General features: G+C 44.8%; 1 protein-coding gene across 1 annotated transcript in view; it reads right to left on the reverse strand.

Annotated features, from left to right (window-relative positions):
* Window positions 1-3,480: 3,480 nt before the first annotated feature.
* Window positions 3,481-26,055, reverse strand: part of EDN3 (endothelin 3) — a 58,325-nt gene continuing 35,750 nt past the window's right edge. Inside the window, exons 3-4 of the mRNA XM_060230730.1 lie at window positions 4,496-4,672; window positions 3,481-3,609 (exon numbers count right to left, since the gene is read on the reverse strand). Coding sequence (XP_060086713.1) covers window positions 3,537-3,609; window positions 4,496-4,672 — 250 coding nt within the window. The 3' untranslated portion in view covers window positions 3,481-3,536. The remainder of the gene's footprint in view (window positions 3,610-4,495; window positions 4,673-26,055) is intronic.

Here is a 26,055-nt window from a genome sequence, read left to right on the forward strand (position 1 = left end):
ATGCTTTCCTTCACAAAACTACCCTTTATCTGTGAATTTCTTTCTCTTCGTTCAGCAAACACTAGACGGACTTTTCTCCTGGAATCTTAAGTCAAACGTGCCTCCGATTCATTCAAAAAGGATCCACCTAGACCACTTCACGGTTTGCACCAAAACAGATCGCATCCCTCTGCACTGCCCAGGGCTTTTTTTGAGGAGCACACCAGAACACAGTTCTGGCTGGCTTGGCATCAGGGGGTGTGGCCTAATATGCAAATGAGTTCCTGCTGGGTTTTTTCTACAAAAAAGTCCTGACTCTGCCTATTCTTCAACAGTGAAGTTTTTTTAAAAAAACAGCAACTGATATTTCCCTCTGGGTCCCCCCCCCACCCCAATCCAGCCCATCTAGCAGTTTGAACAATGGGCTAATAACAGCTTTGAATATTCTTAGCAAATAAAGACAGCAGCCAGTCTGCAGTAGAAGACCTAGATTCGAGTCCAGTAGGACTTCAGAGACCAAGAAGATTTTCAAAGCATAAGCTTTCAATAGCCAAAACACACTGACTTCTGAAAGCTTGTGTGTGTGTCATGTGCTGTCAAGTTGCTTCTGGTCTTTGGTGACCCTAAGAATTAATGTCTTCCAAAACATCCTCTCATTAACAGCCTTAGAAAGTAAAAAAAGGGCCCTGCTGTATCAGACCAGTGGTCCATCTAGTCCAGCATCCTGTCTCACACAGTGGCCAACCAGTTCCTTTGGTGGGCCAGTAACAGGGCATAGAGGCTGAGGCCTTCCTCTAATGTTGCCTCCTGACATTGCGATTCAGAGGTTTAGTGCATCTAAATTTGGGGGTTCCCCTCTGTCACCATGGGAAGTAGCAACTGATAGACCTATCTTGCATGAATCTACTGAATCCTCTTTTAAAGCTGTCTATTCCTGTCACCATCACTACATCCTCCGGCAGCAAAGTCCACATTTTAATCCCTCCATGTATGAAGAAGTATTTCCTTTTGTTCATCCAGAACTTACAGCCTTGCTTAGGTCTTGCAAACTGTGCGCTGCGGTTTCCTTAACTGAATCCATCCATCTCATGTTGGGTTTTCCTCTTTTCCAGCTGCCTTCAACTTTTTCTAGCAGTATTACCTTTGCTGTCTCTTCCTATTGTCTTGTCTCTTCCTATTCTCTTGAGAGCTTACACTCACAAAATCTTTCTGGTCTCTAAGGCCTTACTAGACTCAGAGCTCTAAACAAATATGTTATTAGTACCTCGGGCTTTGAAAATAAAGAAACTGGGCCGGTAAACTGATATTCCACGGACCAAAATGATAGTTCCTCAACTCCTAATCCAATAAGCTTCTGCAGAGCCTATAGATTTATTTTAAAACTCCACTGTGCGGATAATTGGTGCCGAATTCCAACAGCCTATGAAATGCTCGCAGCATGCTTTTAATTCGCTATATTTGTATAGTGATATTAATATTAGCCATTCATATTTAGATCGGCATAGATATTTTGTCATGTAAATTCTTTGGTCACTGAATATACAATACAAAAGAAAAGCTTGCATAAGATTAGAAAAACAGAACAGAACTTTTTTGTATCTGTATGTAAAAGTGACATCAAAATACAACCACTTTTTTTTTTAAAGCACCAATCTCTCCATGATAACTGCCGGCAGAAAGTTAGAGATTCACAATAAATGTAGAAAACAAGCAAGTGAAACAATATTCCCGCCCCACCCCCCTCTCGTGTCGTAAAGAAAGTCTTGTAGGTTGGATTGGTTGTTTGGACTTTAAAATGCCAAAAAAGGAGTTATTTTTCCAAATGGATAGAAATAGCCACTGTGTTTTGTATATGATTGCAGAAGATTCTCACCAGAACAGTACGGTACAACATCATCCAAAAAGAAGAATTCTCCACCTCCCAGTTGGCATCAATTCACGGAAAAGGTAACACCCACTTCTAGGTAATCCATTTGAGAATCTGATCACAAGTGTCCACCTGGGAGGAGTTCTAGGTCATCGCTTCTTGACAGATCACACAATGAAGTGTCAGTTATCGGACGTACATAATGAAGGGTTTATCCAGCTGCTCACATAGTGAGGGAGTCTACTTGGTGCTTTGGAAAGATGGCGGTTTCTGAGGCGTAAGCCTGTGGAGTTTCCACAAACAGCATGAAGCGCCACCCTGTAAAGAAAGGCAGGTTAAAAAAAATCATTAAGAAAAAAATGTGCATCACTTGTGAGTGGATTTAATTACAGAAGAAGCAAATCTAACAATTCTTGGAGCCTACAGATCTGTTCCAAAAGCAATGGTGCTTTCCTTTTACCCAGAGAGCTTTACTCAAGATAGGCCTCGCAAGTTTTCCTGTTAGGGGAAGATTCCTCATGCCAGAGAAAAGGGCCCCGCTTGCTTGTCAAGGTCCACTATGCTGAATTTGGTTGCTCCTTTCTGAGATAAGGAAAAGTTCACATAACACATGCCAGGCTTTTGAGGAGAGCCATGGTTGCATGGTAGATCCTCTGCTTGACATGCAGAAGGCGACAGGTTTGCTCTCCAATTTAAAAAAAGATGGGACAGGTCTTTGAAGATATGACTGATGTCTACTTGGAACTCTAGAGAACCACTGCCAGAGAAGACAATACTGACCTTCAGACCGAGGGTCCCACGCTGCATATGGCAGCTTCAACTATCTGAGGTAAACAAATTCTGGTTTAGCCCTGACTTGAAGGCCCCAGCCTAGCTTGAACAGATCTCAGAAGCTAAGCAGAGCTGGCCATGGCTAGTATTTGGATCAGAGGCCTCAAAGGAACACCAGGATTGTGGCATGAAGGCAAGCAATGGCAAACCACCTCTGAATGTCTCTTGCCTTGAAAACTCTATAGGGCTGCCATGAATCCATTGTGAGTTGATGGCTTTTTCCACCAATTCTGGTTTTAGAGGGGGATGAGAATTAAATTATTGGCCACAAAGAATTTCTCTCCTCTCAAAGCAGAATTCATCTCTCTTTTACTATTAGCAGGAAAAATTATACTGGCAAAACACTGGGAATTAGCTAAAATTCCATCCATAACTCTGGTTTCAGAAGGTATGGGACACTGTAATAGCTTCTCGACTTTTACTTAGTGAAAACCTTAAACCAGGCGATCATAGAAAAATCGTTTACTTTTTTCGAATATGTCAATAAGAACTCTTCAAAGAAATGTAAAATGCCAAAAAAAACCCTAGACTTTGTCTTGTATTAATATAACTATGCAAATGTGGACCTTTTTGTTTTGTTATATTATATCAGACTGTGTATTTTTATATACTCTTTTTGTATTATGTATTATTTATAAGTTGATTACAATGTTTATTGAAAATAAAAAAAATTAAGTTAAAAAAATACAGCCTTTAAAAGACCACCTATCCAGGTTTTCCATGTCCACTTCTTGACTCTTGGTACATCTTTTAATCCTGAAAAAACTACTCGGCAAGTCCTCCAAATGCTTCTCCCCACCACTCACAATTATAACATAGACTGTACCTCTCCACTTAGAAGCAGCTGAATTCTCCAGGGCTACTGAGTAGGAATGTGGTCTTTTTCTCGATGGGGTTCTGTTTTTGCCGTGCTGTTCAGTAGCTCCTTATTACTGAAAAAGAGAACAAATGGAGGGACCCCCCCTTAATATTAAAACAAAATGTGTGCATCCCCATTTCATTTTCCCAACCAAAATATTCTGCTCCCATCTACCATTTTTCAAAGGACAAAGCACGTACATTGTTTCCCCCTCAACAATTCTACAACAATAACTTGATAAGTGTCTATGAAGCCCTCGTTATTACTTCCCCGATGCTGCAATACAAAGAAATATTAACATTCATGCTGTCCATGCTTTTCCCATAGACTAAACTCATCCACGTCCAGCTGCTGTGTTCTGCACTATTATAAGCTTAAGGGCAGTCTTCCGGAACTACCCGGAAGTGATGCCACTGACTAGGGACGACACTCTAGGATTCACTCAATACTCTATGGTTAAATATAGAGATTTAGGCAAATGCTAGAGCATCCCCTCTATGTGATGATGTCAGTTCCAGGTCATGCCCAAAGTGATGTCACTGGCTATATCATAATGTTGCTGGAAAGGGGCCTCCTCCAGTACTAGCAAGTTTTCCACTACTTACTAGTCTTGTGAATACTAGAACCACACAGGCATGGCTAATCAAAAGTCTTTCCCACCCCATTGGCACTCGGCCTCTCCCCAAACACAACAGGGATCAAACAGGAATGTCCACTTAATTCCAGTATTTGCATGCTCTCTGCAGCCACAATGTGTTGCATCAAGGGAAAACAGCTCCCACAAAGCTATTGACAGGCACATGCTTAAGGAGAGCTGTGCATCTTGTTAGTGAGTTTTATAAATTAGATTATGCATTGGGAAGGGCTGATAAAACAGGAAGAAATGCTTATAATTTGCATCATATAACGGTCTGTTATACAGATTTGTGCAGAAGAGGTGGGAGAATGCAAATTCTTACCATTGGCTGCCCTGGGCCCTTCTGCAAAAATGCATGCACTGTTTGTCGCATCTGTCTGCACATGAGCAGCGCGATGGAGGCCATCTTGATGAACGTGTGCTCGTATGAGGGTGCCTCGCGGATCTTTTGCCTCGGAAATTACCCCTGTAGTTAGTCAGCCCATACGGAACAGTCCTCCTGCAATGACAGACAGACAAATACATTCTCATTTTGCAAGCCCCTGCCGATATTCTTTCACAAGAGTCACTCCCTTTTATTCGCATCTATTCAGTGAAATGCAATTGTTGTTAATAATGCTAACTGCAACAGCCACATACACACACACGCATATATATACTGTGGCTAATAACCACTGATGGACCTCTTCTCCATAATCCAATCCCCTCTTAAAGCTGTCTATGCTTGTAGCCGCCACCACCTCCTGTGGCAGTGAATTCCACATGTTAATCACCCTTCGGGTGAAGAAGTACTTTCTTTCATCCATTTTAACCTGACTACTCAGCAATTTCATTGAATGCCCACGAGTTCTTGTATTGTGAGAAAGGGAGAAAAGTACTTATTTCTCTACTTTCTCCATCCCATGCATAATCTTGTAAAACTCTATCATGTCACTCCGCAGTAGATGTTTCTCCAAGCTAAAGAGCCCCAAGCGTTTTAACCTTTCTTCATACAGAAAGTGTTCCAACCCTTTAATCATTCTAGTTGCCCTTTTCTGCACTTTTTCCAATGCTATAATATCCTTTTTGAGGTGTGGTGACCAGAATTGTACACAGTATTCCAAATGAGACCGCACCATTGATTTATACAGGGGCATTATGATAATGGCTGACTTATTTTCAATTCCCTTCCTAATAATTCCTAGCATGGCGTTGGCCTTTTTTATTGCAACTGCACACTGTCTTGACATCAGTGAGTTATCTACCACAACCCCAAGATCTCTCTCTTGGTCAGTCTCTCCCAGTTCACACCCCATCAACTTGTATTTGTAACTGGGATTTTTGGCCCCAATGTGCATTACTTTGCACTTGGCCAGACTGAACCTCATCTGCCACGTTGACGCCCACTCACCCAGCCTCAGCAGATCCCTTTGGCGTGCCTCACAATCCTCTCTGGTTCTCACCACCCTGAACAATTTAGTGTCATCTGCAAACTTGGCCACTTCACTGCTCACTCCCAACTCCAAATCATTTATGAACAAGTTAAAGAGCATGGGACCCAGTACTGAGCCCTGCAGCACCCCACTGCTTACCGTCCTCCATGCCACTGAAAAATGCCAAGCCGGCTGACAGAGTGGTAGAGGCTTCGAGAACCACACAATACAAGTGAAAGAGCCACATGTGGCTCCCGAGCCACAGTTTGGCCACCCCTGGTCTATAGTCTCTGCTGCCCCTGCCACACAACCACAGAAACTATCTGAAAATGGGATTTTTTGGCAAAGCACCCTTTTAGTTCTGCAGTCGGCAGAACATTCAGTCCAGCAAGCCTGAAAGCATGCCTAAGACTGAGGGGGGAGGGGGGGTTAAGAAAAAAATCAATATGAAGGGTGAGTTAAAAACGGAGAAATCCCCATTGCAGAAATAGAGCATACACACCTTGTCCAGGTTTGTGCGTTAGCACGAACAAGGTCAATTACCCTCTTCCTGACTATCCTTGATGTTTCCTAATAGCCTATATTCCTAACCATAACAAGGGAAAGGCCAACTCTCTCACTGCCACAAAAAGTGGTGGCAGCTAAGAGCATAGACAACTTCAAGGACAGGATAAACATATAGAGCAGAGGTCCATCAGTGGTTATTAGCTACAACCAGGCCTTGAATTCAGCAGGAGCTCACAGGAGCACAGCTCCTGAACCTTTATGACGCCCCCCCTCCTCCTTCCCATCTACTTTCTCCATTGAACAGCAGGTGCAGCTGCATAACAATCCCTGGATTAGGAGAGTGGGCAGCCAGCCAGCCACCAGGGGCTTTGCCACACCCCCAGCAGCCCTCATTAACCCCTGGAGAAGCCCACGGCACCCTTTCTCTACTTCTTATGTGATTTTGGGTGGCTGGTGGCTTGCTGGCCATTTGACTGGGGGGGGCATCACATGCTAATGAGTTATGCTAATGAGCTCCACCACCTATTTTCCTACAAAACGACCCCTGGCTACAACATATACAGTGGCCCGGACAGTGATGCTCTATATTCTTGGTGCTGGGGAGCCACAGTGGGAGGCTTCTGGTCCCACTGGTGGACCTATTGATGGCTCTTGGGTTTTTTGGCCACTGTGTGACAGAGAGTGTTGGACTGGATGGGCTACTGGCCTGATCCAACATGGCTTCTCTTATGTTAATCACTTCCAAAGGCATCTTCCTTCAATAGATAGATTGGGCCATCCTTGGCATTGGGCACAGAGGAAAGAAGCTCCAATCTTAATTAAATTAAAAGGCACCAATCCAAGCCCTGGACTCAAGGAGTGGTATCCAAACTCTATTCCAAGGCAATGCAACTAAGTGCTCCTGCCATCCAGAGAAAAAACTGAAGGAGCGGATGATCTGTAGATTCAGAGTCTCCATTTATCCAAAAGCCCATCCCCACCAAAACCAATTTTAGCATTGGAAGACTTAATAAGTGCAGATGCATACTATCTTCGTTTAGCCCAAGCAATTTCTGCAACGGAGTTGTGCAGTTTTCCAAGTAACCTGAGCTTTTCAAGTAAGATTATGGCTAAATGTAACAACCACATATTTGAAATGTGAGACCTGCTCAGTCCTATCCACCCACCCACCGATTGGTCCAAGCCCTCTATACCAGGGTGTCGAACTCATTTGTTACGCAGGACAGATCTGACATAAATGAGACCTTGCTGGGCTGAGTCATGTGTGTCATAAAATGTAATGCCATGAAGCGGAGATACGAACTTTATAAAGGACACAAAGGTGCTTTCTTTTATTTTCTTTTTTTTAAAAAAAAGATGCTTTCTTTGTATCTCTCCTGTGGGATCAAGGGAACTGGGCAAAGAAAGCTCTGGCTCTTTCCCTCTCTGCCTGCCCAGGGGACAAGGAGGGGGAGGAGCCTCAGCCAATAGAAGGAAGCGAGGCTTTGCTCAGGAGCTCTGCTGTGCGCTTGAGAGATGTCAGTGGAGAGACGGACCGCGGAGGCAAAGGGAACTGTGAAATAACAATGCTCACACGGCGCAAAGAAAAAAATGTACAATATAATCCACAAATTTTTGCTTCCAAAAATTCTCATCAGTGATACAGACAAAAAACATTTATTACACAACATGCCTACTGTCCAGAAAAATCATATATTATTAAAGTCCAACGAATCATAAAAGAACCGGTCCAATTTTGTTTCAGGAAGACCCTTCTTCAGGGGAGCATCTTTTACTTTTATGGGTTCAGTGGTACTGATGTGCCATTTTTCATATCTCGGCTTCCCAATTGATAATCTCATTTAAAGTCTCTTGTTGGAATGCCACTGCCAATCCTTATCCTGCAGCATTTGATAGCGTTCCCCTTCCTCCTCAAGGGAGGAGCCTCAGCCAATGGAGAAAATAGAGGCTTTGCTCTGTAGCTGCTGAGTGATTGAGCAAGTCTGGCCAAGTAAGCCGTGGCACAAAAGAAAGCTAGAGAGTTGGAGAAGGAAGCAGACTTGCTTGTGGACCTGATTTGGCCCCTGAGCCACATGTTTCACACCTCTGCTTTTGTAGAAAAAGTCCAGCGGGGGACTCATTTACATATTAGGCCACACCCCTTATGCCAAACCAGCCAGAACTGCGTGCCTGTGCATTCCTGCTAAAAAAAAAAAGCCCCGCATATGAGATGCTTCAAACTAATGGTAGACCTTAAGAAAATGGGAAGCCTTACTGAAGTTTCATGACCAGAAGAGTTGAGTACATTTGGACCCTTAAAAAAGGATGATGCTTTCCAGGGCTTTTTTAAAAAAAAATTTTTAAAGCCCAGCAGGAACTCATTTGCATATTAGGCCACACCCCTTGATATCGCCATTGTTTCAAGTAGGAAGACAGTGCTGACTGAGATCTTGCAGAATCAGAGCCAGCACAGCTGGGGTGAGGTTGTGCTCAGGCTTCTCAGAAAGAATGGGTTCCACGGAGGGCTTTGAAAGATGAGAGATTTAGGAAGCAGCACAGAATTGTTACTGGTACAAGCAGCAGAAAGAAAGAGAAGCAACATCTCCAGGTAGCTGAGGCTTGCAAAGGCCACCTCAAGTGTGCTGTATGCAATGCAGGAAGGAGGAGGAGATTGGATTAATACCCTGCCTTTGATGACCTGAAGGAGTCTCAGAGCACAGCAGAGCAGTTTACAATCTCCTATATCTTCTCCCCCAACAACAGACACCCTGTGAGGTGGGTGGGGCTGAGAGGGCTCTCACAGCAGCTGCCCTTTCAAGGACAACTCTTGTGAGAGCTATGGCTAACCCAAGGCCATTCCAGCAGCTGCAAGTGGAGGAGTGTGGAATCAAACCCAGTTCTGCCAGATAAGAGTCCACGCACTTAACCACTACAACAAACTGGCAGCTTACAAATCTCCTTTCCCTTCCCCTTCCCACAAGAGACACCCTGTGAGGAGGTGGAGCTGAGAGAGCTCTCCCAAAACTACTCTTAAGCAGAACAGCTCTGTGAGAATTTGTGGCTGACTCAAGGTCACATCAGCAGGTGCATGTGGAAGAGTGGGGAATCAAACCTTGTCCTCCCAGATAAGAGTCCATGCACTTAACTGGCTCCCAGGACATGCTATGGGTAAAAGGGTTTCTTCTGTTCATGTGGCTCTGTAAGTATATAATTGTGGGCTCATGGATAGGCTCAATACTTTAGCAGATGCAAGACTGTTGCTCCCCAGAGGCCAAGCTGCAGTAATGGGGTGAAGGTACCAAAAAAAGGGTTTATCTTTCAGGCTTGCTTTCCCTGATAAGTAATGTCAGTTACAGACACAAGGGGCCCATTTAACACAAAACAGTGTGTACTTCAAGCGCAGCATGCCAAGCCGTATCAACCATCCATCTAAATCAATACTGTCAGATTTTAAACTCACAACAGCTGGTGCTATAGGAATTCCTTTAACTGCTGGCGCTACAGGAATTCCTTTCAGTGCAGACTAAACCTGGACGTTTTGGGAAGGAATGGTGATCCACATTGCAGTTTTAGAAGGGTTTTCATTCTTATCTTTGTGCCATATCATTTACAAGGTATCTTCTATGCAGCTTCTAAAGCAAGAATATAATGAAATCACTCACTGCTTATCGTTTATTGTGCTATGTGTGGGTGAGGCCATGCAAGGTATTAAAGCCCCACACTCTGACTGGTATTCTCCTTAGTCCACCCCCCCCCCCAAAAAATACATGACTCCTCTAGATTTATTAGGGGGGCTACCTCTCAGCCTGGCTCCCTGTTTCCTGGCTCTGCTCAAGAAGGTGGTAGTGAAGGGGAAAATAATGGGATTCAGGATCACGCTGGCACATGATTTCAGAGAGCCAGTTTGGTGTAGTGGTTAAGTGTACAGACTCTTATCTGGGATAACCAGGTTTGATTCCCCACTCCTCCACTTGCAGCTGCTGGAATGGCCTTGAGTCAGCCATAGCTCTCTCAGGGCTGTCCTTGAAAGGGCAGCTTCTGGGAGAGCTCTCTCAGTCGCACCTATCTCACAGGGTGTTTGTTATGGGGGAAGAAGGTAAAGGAGATTGTAAGCTGCTCTGAGACTCTGAGATTCAGGCCCCGTTCACACAGCGTGTTGAGTCCGTGTTAAACTGACTTGGTTCTGTTCCAAATATCTTTGTTCTGGATATTATCGATCAGACTGCCATACTGCAGTTCGAATCACTCCACGGTGAAACCATCTTCTGCCGTCCACACGGCAGCACCATGCAGTTCTTTTTTTCACCACTTTTATGCACATTATGCGCATGCACGCATTATGCACATGCACATAAGTTAAAACATTATGTGGTTATGCAGTTATGCGCATATCGCTAAGTAGTAAAAAAAAAAATAATGGCGACCGTAAACCGGATATCTGAGGCTCCTTTTGCTCCAGGACAGCCTTCAGACATCCGGAAGCTGGTCGAAAACTATCCAGATGGGGAAACTATGAGGTGAAACTGGAGAACTCAGAAAACACCTCAAAGAAGCAGGTAACAAAATACTCCACTTGCAAGAAGGATTTGGGCGGGGGGGGGGGGGGCTACTACGAGTTAATACCAGGAGGCAGATGTTGCTGTCTGATCAGTCACTTTTAATCCGGTATGAAACAGCAGCGACAACTGATTATACTGTGCATCTGAACAGCCCCTCAGAGTGAAGGGTGGGGTATAAATCCAATATCTTCTTCAGTGTGAAACTGGAAGTGATGGTATCGCTTCAGCATTACGTTCTAGGCATCAAAAATCTCTATGGCCTAACCTAGAGTTTGGGGTGAATCCTAGAGTGTCACCCCATTGCAATGACATTAGTGATGCGTTCATGCAATGCCACATTGCTTGCTTCTGCCTCCTCTCCTGAACTCTTCTGGCATGGCATCAGCAAGGACTGGCAATCCTAAGCTTCACAGATGCATAAGGCATTCCTTACATTTCATCAAGTCTACCTCTGCAGCCATAAAGGTAAGAAACTTGCCTTTTCTTATTGGACTGAAACCATAAATAAATAACATGCAAAAGCAGTCATTCAACAAAGTACACTTACAACAGACGACAAGATGTCTATTAGTGTGTTTATACAAATTCAACCCAATATTACAAAATAATACACCTGTTGAACATCCACCTGCACAGGTGTAGAAAACAGTTCCAAACAAAGTCCGCTGAGAATCTTCACAGTATATCAGCCTACACATCTTGCAATCCTGAACTGATACACAAATCAGTGAAGTGGGTGCCTTGTCTCCACCAGGACACAGAGCATAGGTACATAAGCAACAGAAGGACTCAATGGATAACGCTGATCCCAGATATTTTAGGTATTTCAGAAGAAAAGGGAGGAAAGGAAGAAAAAAGAAAAAGAAGAAAGATGAAGAGAGAAGAAGAGAGATGAAAAAGAGAAGAAGAGAAAGAGGAGGAAGAGGATATTGGATTTATATCCTGCCCTATACTCTGAATCTCAGAGTGGTCACAATCTCCTTACCTTCCCCCCTTACAACAGACACCCTGTGAGGCTGAGAGGGCTCACACAGCAGCTGCCCTTTCAAGGACAATTCCTGTGATAGCTATGGCTGACCCAAGGCCATTCCAGCAGCTGCAGGTGGAAGAGTGGGGAATCAAACCCGGTTCTCCCAGATAAGAGTCCATGCACTTAACCACTACACCAAACTTTCTTCAGAGCCTGTTTTCACCACAAAGAATTTTCTATATTTGGAATTCAAACAGTTCTTTTTCAACAAGGAGCAAGTGCTTCAGACTTGTCAAAGGAACCTGGTAGGGCAGGTTGAATTTTTTTTGTCTTATCGGACAGCTGTAATTTTTGTCCAGTAGCACATTCGACGTTTGCATGAAGCCAAAGGAAAGCGACAAGCATGCTTTCTCTGTCCCTGATTAATCCATTCTTTAATTCAAGGAGATATTGGTGAGGCATCCTGGCAAATCTCACCTAAATCTCCTCCCCACAAGTGAAGTGATAATAAAGCAGGAACTCCTTTGCATATTAGGCCACACACACCCTGATGTAGCCAATCCTCCTGGAGCTTACAGTAGGCCCTGTACAAAGAACCCTGTAAGCTCTTGGAGGATTGGCTGCATCAGGGGGGTTTAGCCTAATATGCAAAGGAGTTCCTGCTACAAAAAAAAGCCCTGGTTTTAAGGGTAACTACAATAAACTAAGAAATGTATTTGGAACACTCCTAAAGCGCTATGCAAACACTGAAACAAGGTACACTGAAACATCGCCAGAGAACAGTCTAACCTGATTTTGTCATATCTCTGAAGCAAAGAATGGTCATCCCTGGTTACTACTTGGATAAGAGACCACCAAGGAAGTCCAGGATTGCTACACAGATGGAGGCAATGGCAAACCACCTATAGAAAAGAAGAGGAGAACTGGATTTCTGCCCCACCCTTCACTCAGTGTCTCAGAGTGGCTTACAATCTCCTTCTTTCCAGAGGCTGAAAGAGCTCTTCAAGAGCTGCTCTTGAGAGAACAGCTCTGAGAACAGACTGAATTCCTCTGCAGCTCTTAAGAAACTGTACTTCAAGGTGAAGGCGGCTGGGAATCTGCTGAAGTCAGGACTTTTTTTGTAGCGGGAACTCCTTTGCATAAAAGGCCACACACCCCTGAGGTAGCCAATCCTCCAAGACCTTACAGGGGTCAGTGCAGGCCCTACAGTGAGCTCCAGGAGAACTGGCTACATCAGGGGTGTGGGGGTGGCCTAATATGCAAAGGAGATCCTGCTACAAAAAAAAGCCCTGACTGAAGCCATCTAATCTCTGGTGGGGGGCACCCAAAGCAGGGCCTATGAAGACAACCATAGCAGTCAGACAGGTTCATAAGGGACTCCACAGTCCTTCAGGTATGTTGGACCCAAACCATATATGGCTGTAATGGTCAACACTGCCACCTTGAATTGTGCCCAGAAAGAGCATGAGAGCACACGTAGATGGATCAAGATTGGAACAATAATTCACTCTTGGTTTTCGACATTTCAGGGGTCCTTTCTACATTTCAGGGCCCACTGACTCCCCTCTGCCAAAAAAAATTCCCTGTGACATAAAACAATAAAATAGGAAGTGTCCTCTTATATCATCTGAAGAAATGGACTCTAGTCCATGGAGTCTAATGGTAATATAAAATGTTGCTATTTTTAAGGCACCATAAGGCACTTGCTTTTTTCCCCTGCAACAAACTAATCCCTGTAAAACTGTGACTCATGAAGATTCTATCTGAACACTTGCGAACGTTCTAAACTAGGGGTGTCAAACATGCAGTTGGGGGGCCAAATCAGGCCCCCACAGGTCTCCTATCAGGCCCCCAAGCAACTAGCTGTTATCTGCTTCCTTCTCCCTCTCTCTTGCTTCCTTCTGCATAACAGCTTGCTTTGCAAGGCTTGCTCAATTGCACAGGAGCTACAGAGCAAGACCTCTATTTTCTCCATTGGCTGAGGCTCCTCCCTTGGGGAGAAAGGGGTGAGGAATAGCTTGCTTTGCCAGGCTCTTTCAACTGCACAGACCTACTGAGCCAAACCTCTTCCTTCTATTGGCTGAGGCGCCTCCCCGCACCCAGTCCCCTGGGGAAGGAAAGAGCCAGAGCTTCCTTTGCCCAGTTCCCTGGATCCCATGGGAGAAATACAAAGAAAGTATCTTTTAAGACCAATGAGTGTTAATGTTTTAAGCATGTTTTAAGTTTTTAAAAAATATATTTGTGTTTGTCTGTGTTCTTTATAAAATTTATATCTCTGCTACCTAAAATAGGTACACACATGGCCTGGTTTGACATGGTTCAGCCCAACGCAACATCGCCTGGCCCAACAAGGTCTCATTTATGTCAGATCTGGCCCTCATAACAAATGAGTTCAACATCCCTGATCTAAACAAACGATCTATCCATCAAAAACACTTTTTGTTGTTTGGTCGCACAGTCGAGTCCGACTCTTTGCCATCCCATGGACAAAGTCACGCCAGGCCCTCCTGTCTTCCTATTTAATTTCTCCCATTTACTGCTTGGGAGAGTTTTTGCTTTAGTGCTTTAGTACTGCCCCATTAATGAGACTATTTACACAGAGCTCAGATTACAAAGGCCATCTTTGTAATTGCCCAGTAGCAGAGCGAGCCCTGAAGTTTAAGAAAGATGCATTCTTTCACGAAGGGACAAGCACCACTTTTAAGTTCCCTGTTTAACTTATGCAGAGCATCTAATATTCTAAACATGCTGAGTGCAATATGAGCCCCAGGCAATGCTAAAGGCTCAGATTCAGAACACTGAACAGCCATTTTCTCTCCATGTTGAAAAGACATACGCCCATAGGTCCCCCAGTAGCTACTCCCAAAGCACATCAAATAGGAAATGAATGAAAGCACATCAAATAGGAAATGAATGAAAGAACTGAAGCCTCCTAGGAACCCAAACAGAGGAAGCAGCAGCTGCCCATTTAACTTCTTGTTCTGGTCTTGACTCTTCCAGCAGTGGAACCTTTATTAGTGCAAGCTTGGTGCCAGCTCCTTAATGTAGCCCCCTGGACCACAGAGTCAGTTTGATGTAGTGGTTAAGTGTGCAGACTCTAATCTGGGAGAACCGGGTTTGATTCCTCCCTCCTCCACATGCACCTGCTGGAGTGACCTTGGGTCAGTCAAAACTCTCCCAGAGCTGTTCTGCTCAAGAGCAGTTCTCTCAGAGCTCTCTCAGCTCCACCTACCTCACAGGGGAGGGGAAGGGAAAGGAGACTGTAAGCCGTTCTGTGACTCTGACTGAAGGGCAAAATATAAACAACTCTTCTTCTCAGTTTGGAGGCATACCTCAAATGCTGATACCGATTTCTCACTAGCATTGCTCCGCCCCCAAGCTTCTGTTTCTCTCCCAGTGCAAGCGACTGATTTCCCATCAGTTGCTTCGCAGGTGCATTTTGATGCAGGTGTGATGAACCGCTCAGGGTCAGCTTGGGAGGGTGACCACTATAAATTTTCCCCTGTCACCTTCCCTCAGTACCTCAAGCACACACACTGAAATCCTGTCAGATTTCTAAAAATTAGGCACCAAATGTATTAAAGTCAAAAACCAAAAGAATATTTATTGGTTAACAAAAGGCAAGGGAGGGGGTAAATTAAATAATATTTATTAGGCTAATTAAAAGGCAAATCAGTTAGCAGGCAGAACTTCAAAATAAACAATCTCTAAACTCCAGAGATTTGTCAGGCTGAAGTACAGTGGGTCAGTAGCTAATGGTTGACTGTATGGAATGCAGCTGGCAGATCTAACAACATCAGTACTGCCAAACCACCCCAATCCAGATGCCGCTGGAGATCATCCACAAGGGTGACCAGTACTGTCTCCGCCCCATGGCCTGGGTGGAAGCAGGACTGATGGGGATCTAGGATGGAAGCATCCTCCAGAAAGCTCAACAACTGTAGCGCTACTGCCCTCTTGATAATCTTACCCCAAAAGGGTAGGTTCTTGAAGATGAACACTTGTCAGGGTTACTCAAGGTTGATCCTGCATTGAGTAGTATCCTGCATGGAGCAGACTAGATGGAACTAGATGGCCTGCATGGCCCCTTCCAACTCTAGGGTTATCGTCCTTACAGTTTTCCATCTTGTCCAAGTGAGGATATTTGCATCTCTCAGGTGCTTGATACTGCATTCACCTGCATACCTCCCTTTAGCTAATTTCAGAGGAAAGAGGAGGAAAATAGAAACAGAATACACATTTATGCTTTTTAGTTCCACCCAGATCTGTGAATTGATCAGAGGCAGCTGTTGGCAAAACACAGATGTAAATGAAGCACTGAGCTGGCCCAATGGGCCAATTCCCATGCACTTATTTTGTGTGTGTGTGCAGCCACCGAACCTCAATCCTAAACTTATTTCCTACCGTATGCCTACTTCCCATTAAAGGAAAGGAGATTTCTACTTCTCGTTAGCTGTAGCTGGGCGGCGTCCACCCGTCTGTTGGATGCTGTGCTGTAGCAGGGGTAGATACACTTTTTGAACCTGCAGGCACACTTGGAATTCTAACAGTTCAGTGTAGTGGTTAAGTGTGCGGACTCTTATCTGGGAGAACCAGGTTTGATTCCCCACTCCTCCACTTGCACCTGCTAGCATGGCCTTGGGTCAGCCATAGCTCTGGCAGAGGTTGTCCTTGAAAGGGCAGCTGCTGTGAGAGTCCTCTCCAGCCCCACCCACCTCACAGGGTGTCTGTTGTGGGGGAGGAAGGTAAAGGAGATTGTGAGCTGCTCTGAGGCTCTTTGGAGTGGAGGGCGGGATATAAATCCAATATCTTCTTCTTCTTCTAACACAACATGGCAGGTGCAGCTACAAAACTGCTGCCACCAAATGGTGGCCACAGGGCGCAAAGCCAGCCACAAAACAGCTTAGCTTCAGTCACACAGTGTAGCTCCTTGTGCTGTGGTTATTTTTTTTTTAAATCTGCACAGCCAGTCACAACTCCAATAGTCAGCCAGAAGCCCAGGACCGGTCCACCCACTAGGCAAAGTAGGCATTTGCCTAGGCCGCCAGCACGGCAGGGGCGCCAAAATTGGTCCTTGCCCGCTAAGCAAATCCCTAGTTGCCTCCCCCTCCCACCTAATTTTAACTGACTGGGGAACTGGCGGTGAAGCGCTGGCTCCGGGGGCTCTTTCAAGGCCACTCCCCCAAGATCAGCTGATTGGCGGAAAAAGCCGCACCGAGGCCGGTAGCTCCTATGCCGGCCTTCCAGCACTCTCAGCACTGGGCTGGCAGCAGGAAGGACAGCGAACCGCTGAAAAAGCGGCTGCCACTGCCTCCTCCCCACTTCCTTCTGACGCAATCCGGGAAGGAAGCGGGGAGGAAGCAGCCACCACCACTGCTTTTTCAGCAGTTCGCAGTCCTTCACGCTGCCACTGCCACCCCAGTGTATAAATCGATGGTGCGGTCTCATTTGGAGTACTGTGTGCGGTTCTGGTCGACGCACCTCAAAAAGGATATTATAGCATTGGAGAAAGTCCAGAAAAGGGCAACTAGAATGATTAAAGGGCTGGAACACCTTCCCTATGAAGAAAGGTTGAAACGCTTGGGACTCTTTAGCTTGGAGAAACGTCGACTGCGGGGTGACATGATAGAGGTTTACAAGATAATGCATGGGATGGAGAAAAGTACTTTTCTCCCTTTCTCACAATACAAGAACTCGTGGGCATTCAATGAAATGGCTGAGCAGACAGGTTAAAACGGATAAAAGGAAGTACTTCTTCACCCAAAGGGTGATTAACATGTGGAATTCACTGCCACAGGAGGTGGTGGCGGCCACAAGCATAGCCACCTTCAAGAGGGGTTTAGATAAAAATATGGAGCAGAGGTCCATCAGTGGCTATTAGCCACAGTGTGTGTGTATATATAAAATTTTTGGCCACTGTGTGACACAGAGTGTTGGACTGGATGGGCCATTGGCCTGATCCAACATGGCTTCTCTTATGTTCTTATGTTCAGTGCTGAAAGTGCTGAGAGCGCCAGAAGGTAGGCATAGGATCCGCTGGCCTCTGTGTGGCTTTTCCCACTGATCAGTTGATCGGCTGGGGGGCAGCCTTGAAAGAGCCCGGGAGCAGGCACTTCACCGCCAGTTCCCCAGACAGTAAAAGTGGGAGCGAGGGAGGGAGCGGAGGCACCGCAAAGGGGGGGGCCGGTGGACAGCAAGGCTGTCTGGGGCGCCATGTGTCCTTGGGCCAGGCCTGCAGAAGCCTCCCTCGCCCCACCCATTTCCTAAAAACACTTGTCAGATGCAGAAAAAGTGTCAGGGGGCACCATGACACCCATGGGCACCACACTGGGGCCTCCCTGGAATATAGCAAGCAAGCAATCCAATTGCAGATGTTGGCTACAGAGACACAGTAAGCAGCCCCAGTGAATTACAGAGCAGGCATCGGAAGACAATGGGTGGAGGGGGGGGGGTTGTACTTCAAAAGTGAGCAAGCATTACGCTGGACAATAATGCCCTCTCCCCAAAAGCCCCAGAGCATGACCTCACAAATCAAGGAGGCAGGTCAAAGGATCCCAGAGCAATCAGAAGGAAATTTTAAAGACCCGGGGAGCCAGGAATCCTTTGTGCTATCATAGGCAGCTGATAGTCAAATTACATGCAGTGGCCAGTTCCAGAATTTCTTCTTCTTTTAAAGTGAAAAGTAGCCATGGGAGGCTGAAACTGGAATATAGCCTGCAGATGTCAGAATTCCAGACTCTCCAGCCACCCCCTGAAGGTTGGCAGCGTTAAACCACCAAGACTCCACTCCAGGTTTCATTCTCTCACTTTCTCACAAACCCACCGATTGTCTTTCTGGGCACATGCTGTCTTTGGAGTCCCATGTCCTTTCTCCACTTGGGAGGCCAACAAGAGCTCACACTCCCAAATCTACAAAACTCAGCTGCATCTGTCAAACAGTTCTCGTTCCTGAGTCCAATCAACATTGCAAAGCTACAAATTCACTGCATACAATAAACACAGAGAAACCGGCAGCTGGGAAAGGCTGTTTCTCTTCAGCTAGTTGCATTACCGGAGTTCCAAATTGTTTATTCTTTTCTTATATTATGTACTGCGCATAGTGAAGACTTGAAATGACTACTGCTGGAGGTTAAAGCAGGAAGTGCCAAAGCAGAGTTATAACTGAGCATCAAGAAGACAAAAATAACAACTACTGGGGAATTACAGAGCTTCAAGGTTGACAGTGAAGAAACGGCAATTGTTCGAAAACATAAGAGGGAAGCCATGATGGAGCAGGCCAGTATCACTCTGTCTCACACAGTGGCCAAAAACCAGGTGCCACAATTTTCTATTCCTTGGCTCCATCACCAACCAAAAAGGAGACTCTGCAACCAAGAAATCAGCAGGAGATAGAGACTGAAGAAGGGAAGCTATGTGTGGGTGCGAAAGTTGGACAATGAAGAAAGCTGACAGGAAGAAAGTTGGTTCTTTTGAAGTATGCTGTTGGATGAGGTTTTCTGTTCCTATCTGAAGGGCACCTGATTCAGAATGGGACCATGGCACGCATGGAGAAGGGGCTTTAAGCTTCCCCCCTTTGTGGTCCAGGTGGAGCATTATATGGTCTATTGGGAAACTCCAAGTGTTCCTTGGGTTTCCCAAATAGCACTTCCCAAATCATTTCAAGTTGGGAAAACAGTGTAGGGCGGAAGGTTAAAGCCCCTTCTCCACATGCCCAGTTGTCCTGATCTCCAAGTTGGGCACAGCACATACCAGATTTGAGGAACTAACCCATGTCTGACCATCACACAGGATGAAGACCCCATAACCAACCACTACTCCATGTTGTATGAGTCAGCCTTTCAGAATACAAAAAAAGCAACACTGGTCTGAAACAGCAGATAGGTTCCTACAGGAAAAGAAGAACCTTCAGGGATTTCAGTACCAGACCAAGAAGAGTTTTAGAAATAATAACCAACATTTTAAATTTTGCTTGGAAGGGAGTCAGAAGACAACTCTGAATATGGTGAGGTTATCGCCCCTATAACTTGCACCACCTAGTAACCTCATAGTTGACCTACTTAAGCTAATGGACAACTGTCAATGGCAGCCCCACATAGTGAGCAATGCAGTAGTCCAGCCTGGATGGGATTACAGCATGGTTGATAGACATCTCGGATAGAATCATAGAGTTGGAAGGGGTCACACAGGCCATCTAGTCTAACCCCCTGCTCAACGCATTCCTGACAAGTGTGTTTGTCTAGCCACTGCCAGTAGAGGTGGAAGTGCTCACCGCCTCCCAGGGCTTTTGTTGTAGCAGGAACTCCTTTGCATATTAAGCCACACAACCCTGATGTAGCCAATCCTCCAATTTACAGTGGGTCCTGTAAGAAAAGCCCTGTAAACTCTTGGAGGATTGGCTACATCAGGGGGGGTGTAGCCTAATATGCAAAGGAGTTTCTGCTACAAAAAAAGCCCTGCTGCCTCTACAGGCAGCCAATTCCACTGATGAACTACTCTTACTGTAAAACAAAAATCCTAATATCCAGCTGGTTCCTTTCCATCCGTAATTTAAACCCTTTCTTGTGACTGCGGGGTGACATGATAGAGGTTTACAAGATTATGCATGGGATGGAGAAAGTAGAGAAAGAAGTACTTTTCTCCCTTTCTCACAATACAAGAACTCGTGGGCATTCGATGAAATTGCTGAGCAGTCGCGTTAGAACGGATAAAAGGAAGTACTTCTTCACCCAAAGGGTGATTAACATGTGGAATTCACTGCCACAGGAGGTGGTGGCGGCTACAAGCAGAGCCAGCTTCAAGAGGGGATTGGATAAAAATATGGAGCAGAAGTCCATCAGTGACTATTAGCCACTGTGTGTGTGTGTGTGTGTGTATTTTTGGCCACTGTGTGACACAGAGTGTTAGACTGGATGGGCCATTGGCCTGATCCAACATGGCTTCTCTTATGTTCTTATGACTTCTATACTCTGCTGCCAATAGGGACAGCCTGACCAATGCTGTCTATGGCAGAACTATGATATCTAGATATTTGGGTACATCTTACAATTTGGGTATCAGGTACTTTTATCAGGGAGCTGCAGTTGGCTACTGTTCCCAGAGGAGTTCAGTCTTGGGAATGGACCAGAGTTTGTGTTTGGCAGGATGCAAAGCGGCACCAATTTTTAAAAACTCAATGATGACAGTCTGTGATCCCAACAGAACAAAGCCACCCTTGTTGCAAAACCCAAATTTCTCTTCCCTTGGTTTTTCCAGTGACTGAACATCGGAACGATTACCAGGAATGGAAACCTAGATTAAGCCATCATGTAACAACAAAGCTACCGTAATAATTGGATGGGTGGAGGGGAATTCCCAGACCGGTGACACTGTTCCAAGAAAAATCAATCAGTAGGGGCTACGCACTAACACACACAATTGCAATTTGCCAACCTCCAAGCATTGCACAGGAGCTTGTCTCGCTGCCACTTTATGCTGTCTTTAGTAGCGTAGCAAATCGCCTACTTCAAATTAAATTACTTTCCAAAGAAGGAGGGATCAGAATTCTCCCGGAACCAGGCAAGGGAACTGAGCCTTCAGTTTGTATCTCAGGCGCCCACAGTGTAATATGGAGCCCTGTAAGCTTTTAATTGCCCAAACGAGATCCAGATGGAATGAAAACTACACCAAAAATCCCAGCTCCTAGGGAAGAGAATGACAAAACATCTCTCACACTGAGTCATTTACATTTTCCCCTGTTCTTTACCAAAAAAAGAAACCTATAAAAAAATCAACAGAACACCAAGGGAGCCCCCATCTTCTCCTCACAAAACCCTTCCAACCCCCTACTCTTGTGATCTCCCAGGACAAAAAAGAGCCATGAGAAATTGATTTTGGTCTTGCCGAGCCTCATAGTCCTTAAACTCCGATACAATCCACAGAGCTTTTGACAATGCAGATGAAGGGGGGGGGGGGGGGAGAGAAAGGAAAGGCAATTCATTAAACATGGAATATGGAGAATGTGAAATAATGCAGACCCTTTTGTTTTGACAATGAAAACCAGCCCGAGTAGATGTTGGAAAACTAAGCTTTCAAATCCACTCCACAATGGTTTTTTTGCACTGTATCATAATTTTCAGAGACATTAATAAGTGGCTACACACTGGAGGAGGAGGAGGAGGAAGACTGTGACCAATTTCTCACTAATGTTGCTCTGTTCCCAGGCTTCTGTTTTCTCCAGCGCAAGCGATCGATTTTCCACCAGTTGCTCCGTAGGTGTATTTTGATGAGCAGCTCCCTCCAGTTCCCCTCGCAGCTTTGTGATGCTGTCTTCTAAGGATTAAAAAACCACAAGGGGAACTGGAGGGAGCCATGCATCAAAATGCACCTGCAGAGCAACTGGTGGGAAATCAATCTCTTGCATGGGGGTGGAGCAATGCTAGTGAGAAATGGGTAAAAAATTTTATATCCTGCTTTTCTCTACCTCAAAGAGTCTCAAAGCAACCAACAATCTCCTTTCCTTCCTCTCCCCACAAAGGCACCTTGAGAAGTAGGTGGGGCTGAGAGTTTCGAAAGAACTGTGACAGGCCCAAGGTCACACAGCTGGGTGCATGTGAAGGAGTGGGGAATCAAATCTGGTTTTCCAGATTAGAGTCCACCGCTCTTACCCACTAAATTACACCACACTAGCAGCCTGCAGGAGGTTTCAGAGGGCAGGGACAAGCAAATGCGTATTGCTTTGACACTCGATGCCACTTCCGGTGTAGAACCAAAAAATGACAGAGTATTGGAGGAGTCTTAGAGTGTCGTCCCGGCCCAATGATGTCACTTGTGGTTTCATGTCAGAAATTGTGTGTGTGGAAGCAATGCATGTTTGCCCCCCTACACAGGCACCATTTTCCTTCCACCATCCTGTTGAATGGAGGGTGGGGATTGGGGCAACCAACAGGAATTAGCAGACCTAACCATTACTATATACGTTGCATTTGCTTTATGGCTTAGATCCAACATCCCTTTCATTGAGACCAGAAGTCCCTGTCCAACACTGAACAGATATATGTCCAACTGGGAAGCTCACTGGCTAAGCATGAGGCCACACTCACCCCTGTGGGTGCAACAAAAAAGTATACCACCATGAATTCAGGGGCAGGACCTTACATACAACCCCTAATTTTATCCCAATAGTGGTACAAGCTGATTACTGCTGCTGATTTTCAGTTGTAAACCAACTGCCAAATAGCCTCTTGTACACTGTGCTGCCCCCTTTTAAAATCTCGACCCCACTAAATACCTTCTACAAATTAGGGGAAATTAGTTAGACCTATACATAATGCATAGCCCTGGGATGAGTTGGCAACAGCCTCCACGAACTCATTTTACTCTTTTTAAAACAGCATTCTACACAAGGGGCCTTTATTATACTTCATGCAAGTGAATTAGGTGCTGTGTTCAAACTTCTGCAAATCAGCTTAATCATAATAGTGTTTTCGAGCCCTTACCTGGATGGCGCAGGCTAGCCTGACCTTGTCAGCTTTTGGAAGCTTAGCAGAGTCAGACCTGGTTACTATTGGGATGGGAGACCACCAAAGAAGTGAAGGATCACTACACAGAGGCAGGCAAAGGCAAACCATCTCTGGACATCACTTGCCTTGAAAACTCTACAGAGTCACCGTAAGTTGGCTATGGCTTAACGGTACTTTCATCACGAGGTGTTTGGATAACATTTCAAAACTTCACAGGAAGGATTTCTTTCAACAGAAACATAATTTATCCACCTTCCTCCTGCTGCTGCAACCCAAAATGCTCCCTGAAATGCTGCTTCTGGGGTCAGAGGAATCCCAGGGGTAGCTTGAGGTGGGGAGTCAGAAATCTACCTTGGGAGTGGGGAATCAGCAAAAACTGTCCCAACCCAAAAGTTATACAGAGCATTTCAAGTGTTCAAAATGAATGAATCATCTACATTTCTTTTAAAAAGGCTTGCAGCACTGTTACAATAGAGAGAATTCATGCGAATTTTATGAGCTTGCACTAGGATTGTTGGCTTTTAAAGAGAAAAGCAATGATTTTTTTTTCCAACAGCAAATCTTCCAGTTTTCTAATTATATATTATATAATAAAATGGTTCAGGAAAGTACTTTTACAAAAGGAATGGGGCTGTGCCATTTTCACGGATCTCATATGCTCCAGAAGGCCTCACCTGGAACACGAGTTACTTCAGTACTCTCTAGGAAATGCCCAAAACTTTATGGTTTTACCATAGAGTTTCCGGAAAATTCCCAGAGAGGTATAACCCTGAACTGATGACATTCCATCGCTGATGGCGGCCTCTCCCCAGTCTCCTGTTGGCTGTCAGGCTATAATTGTTTTTATACTTTTGTAATATCATTTTCTTATAACCAACACCTTTACAGATCAGAATTTTGACACAGCCTCCCCCCACATATTTATATATAGTGGGGATAACCAGGGCTTTTTTTGAACAGGAATGCAGTTCCGGCTGGCTTAGTGTCGGGGTGTGGCCTAATATGCAAATGAGTTTCTGCTGGGCTTTTTCTACACAAAGCCCTGTGAAAAACAATGGTGGCATCAGGGGGTGTGGCCTACTATGCAAATGAGTTCCTGCTGGGCTTTTTTTACAAGAAAAGCCCTGGGGATAACCATACATACACGTATACATACACATACACCCCAAGCTCAGTACTACTACTTCTACAAGGAACAGCGAAAGCTCATGCATACTTGCATTGCAATCCTAAGAAAAGTTACATTCGTCTAAACATGAGAATCAAGTTGAGTAGCACCTTACAGACCAACAAGATTTGGGAGAGCTTTGACTCTCAAAAGCTTATACCCCCCAAATTTTCTTAGTTCCTAAGGGGCTACTGGACTCAAATCTAGCTCTTCAGAACAACTCTTCTAAATGCATTGACTTCAGTGAGTGGGTTCTTCCGAGGACTGCATTATTAAGTCTTCTGAGAGGAAAGGCAAAATACATCCAGTTGATTGTCAGCTATAGAATCCCACTATTGCTGGAAGCAATTATTTTGGGTTTGTTGAAAGATTATGCTAATAAGGAACATTCTGTTTTAGTACAGAACTTCCTTACAACAGCTAGAATAATAATGGCAAGAAAAAAAAATCACATCATATTCTGAGCCAATAGCAATGGCTCAGTATTGCATATTTGAGTAACTAATTAATCATGTACATATGCATCAAGAAAGCCCAGAGAAACAGTAATTGACAGATATCTGGCATGCTCTTTGAATCTTATGGAACAATTAATGCTATTTTACAGCACAGAGACAATCTAACTTCGCAACGGGACTTGAATTATGTTTTCTTTTCCTCTTGGTTAATCTAATAAACGTAACTATTCATCCGAACAAGAAAATTTTTAAAAATTATGTCTGTCTCCAAACAGACAGACGGAACTAGTAGCTTCCAGAAAGGATTACCCACTGTCTGTTTTGCCTGCAGTTTTCCTCCCCAGTGGTTAGATTCATAATCTCTTCATTATTTACTTTTAATAGCTTGAGACATTTATTCACTCCTAATCCTTCAGCCTGTCTCTCTCTCATGCAATGTTAGAAGCATATGTATGGAGTCAGCCCGAGCTTGTGGAATTCTCTCACGCAAACCTCCCCAAATGGCACTGCAGATTAGTGAGGTTTTGAGAACACTTCCAAATTTAAACAGTCCAATCTGATTGGTTTCTCTTGATAAAGCCAGGTGCAAGGGCTTATGGTTGCCAGGTCTTACAGAAGTGATGTCATCACGTCATTGACATTAGGGGAGGGTAACAATGGTGGTGTCAAGCGGCAGGGCTTTTTTTTTTTAGCAGGAACGCAGTTCTGGCTGGCTTGGCATCAGGGGGTGTGGCCTAATATGCAAATGAGCTTCTGCTGGGCTTCTGCTACAAAAAAGCCCTATGCTGAACAATGGTGATGTCAGGGGGTGTGGCCTAATATGCAAATGAGTTCTTGCTGGGCTTTTTCTACAAAAAAAGCTCTGTCAAGCGGTATGGCCTAATATGTAAATGAGTTCCTGCAAAAAAAAAAAGCCCTGCTCACAAGTGTATTATTGTCTCCACTTCTGATTTTTGTTATGAAAAATTAACATGTTAATGTCTTCTGGCATCAGATGTGGGCACCAAGATTGCCCGGAACTGAATAAATAAAGGCACTAGCACCACTCTTTCAAGGCCAAAAACATCAGAAACTATAATCATTATATCTAATTCTGAACAACTGTGTTGGGGTATAGATTAAAAAATCTTCACAAAGGGGCCATGTATAGATTCCAGGTATTTTCCCCGAAGCGCTGGAGAAACCCCCAAGTGTGCCAGAAAGTATTAAATGGTTTTTTTAAAACCGTAGTGGGTTAAAAGCCCTAAAATCACAGAATCGATAACAGTGTCTTTATGAAGAGAATGATACTGAGGTATCATGAGACTATGCTTCAAGACCTCAGTGGCCAT

Source organism: Heteronotia binoei, chromosome 2 (assembly GCF_032191835.1).
Source record: "Heteronotia binoei isolate CCM8104 ecotype False Entrance Well chromosome 2, APGP_CSIRO_Hbin_v1, whole genome shotgun sequence".
NCBI lineage: Eukaryota > Metazoa > Chordata > Lepidosauria > Squamata > Gekkonidae > Heteronotia > Heteronotia binoei.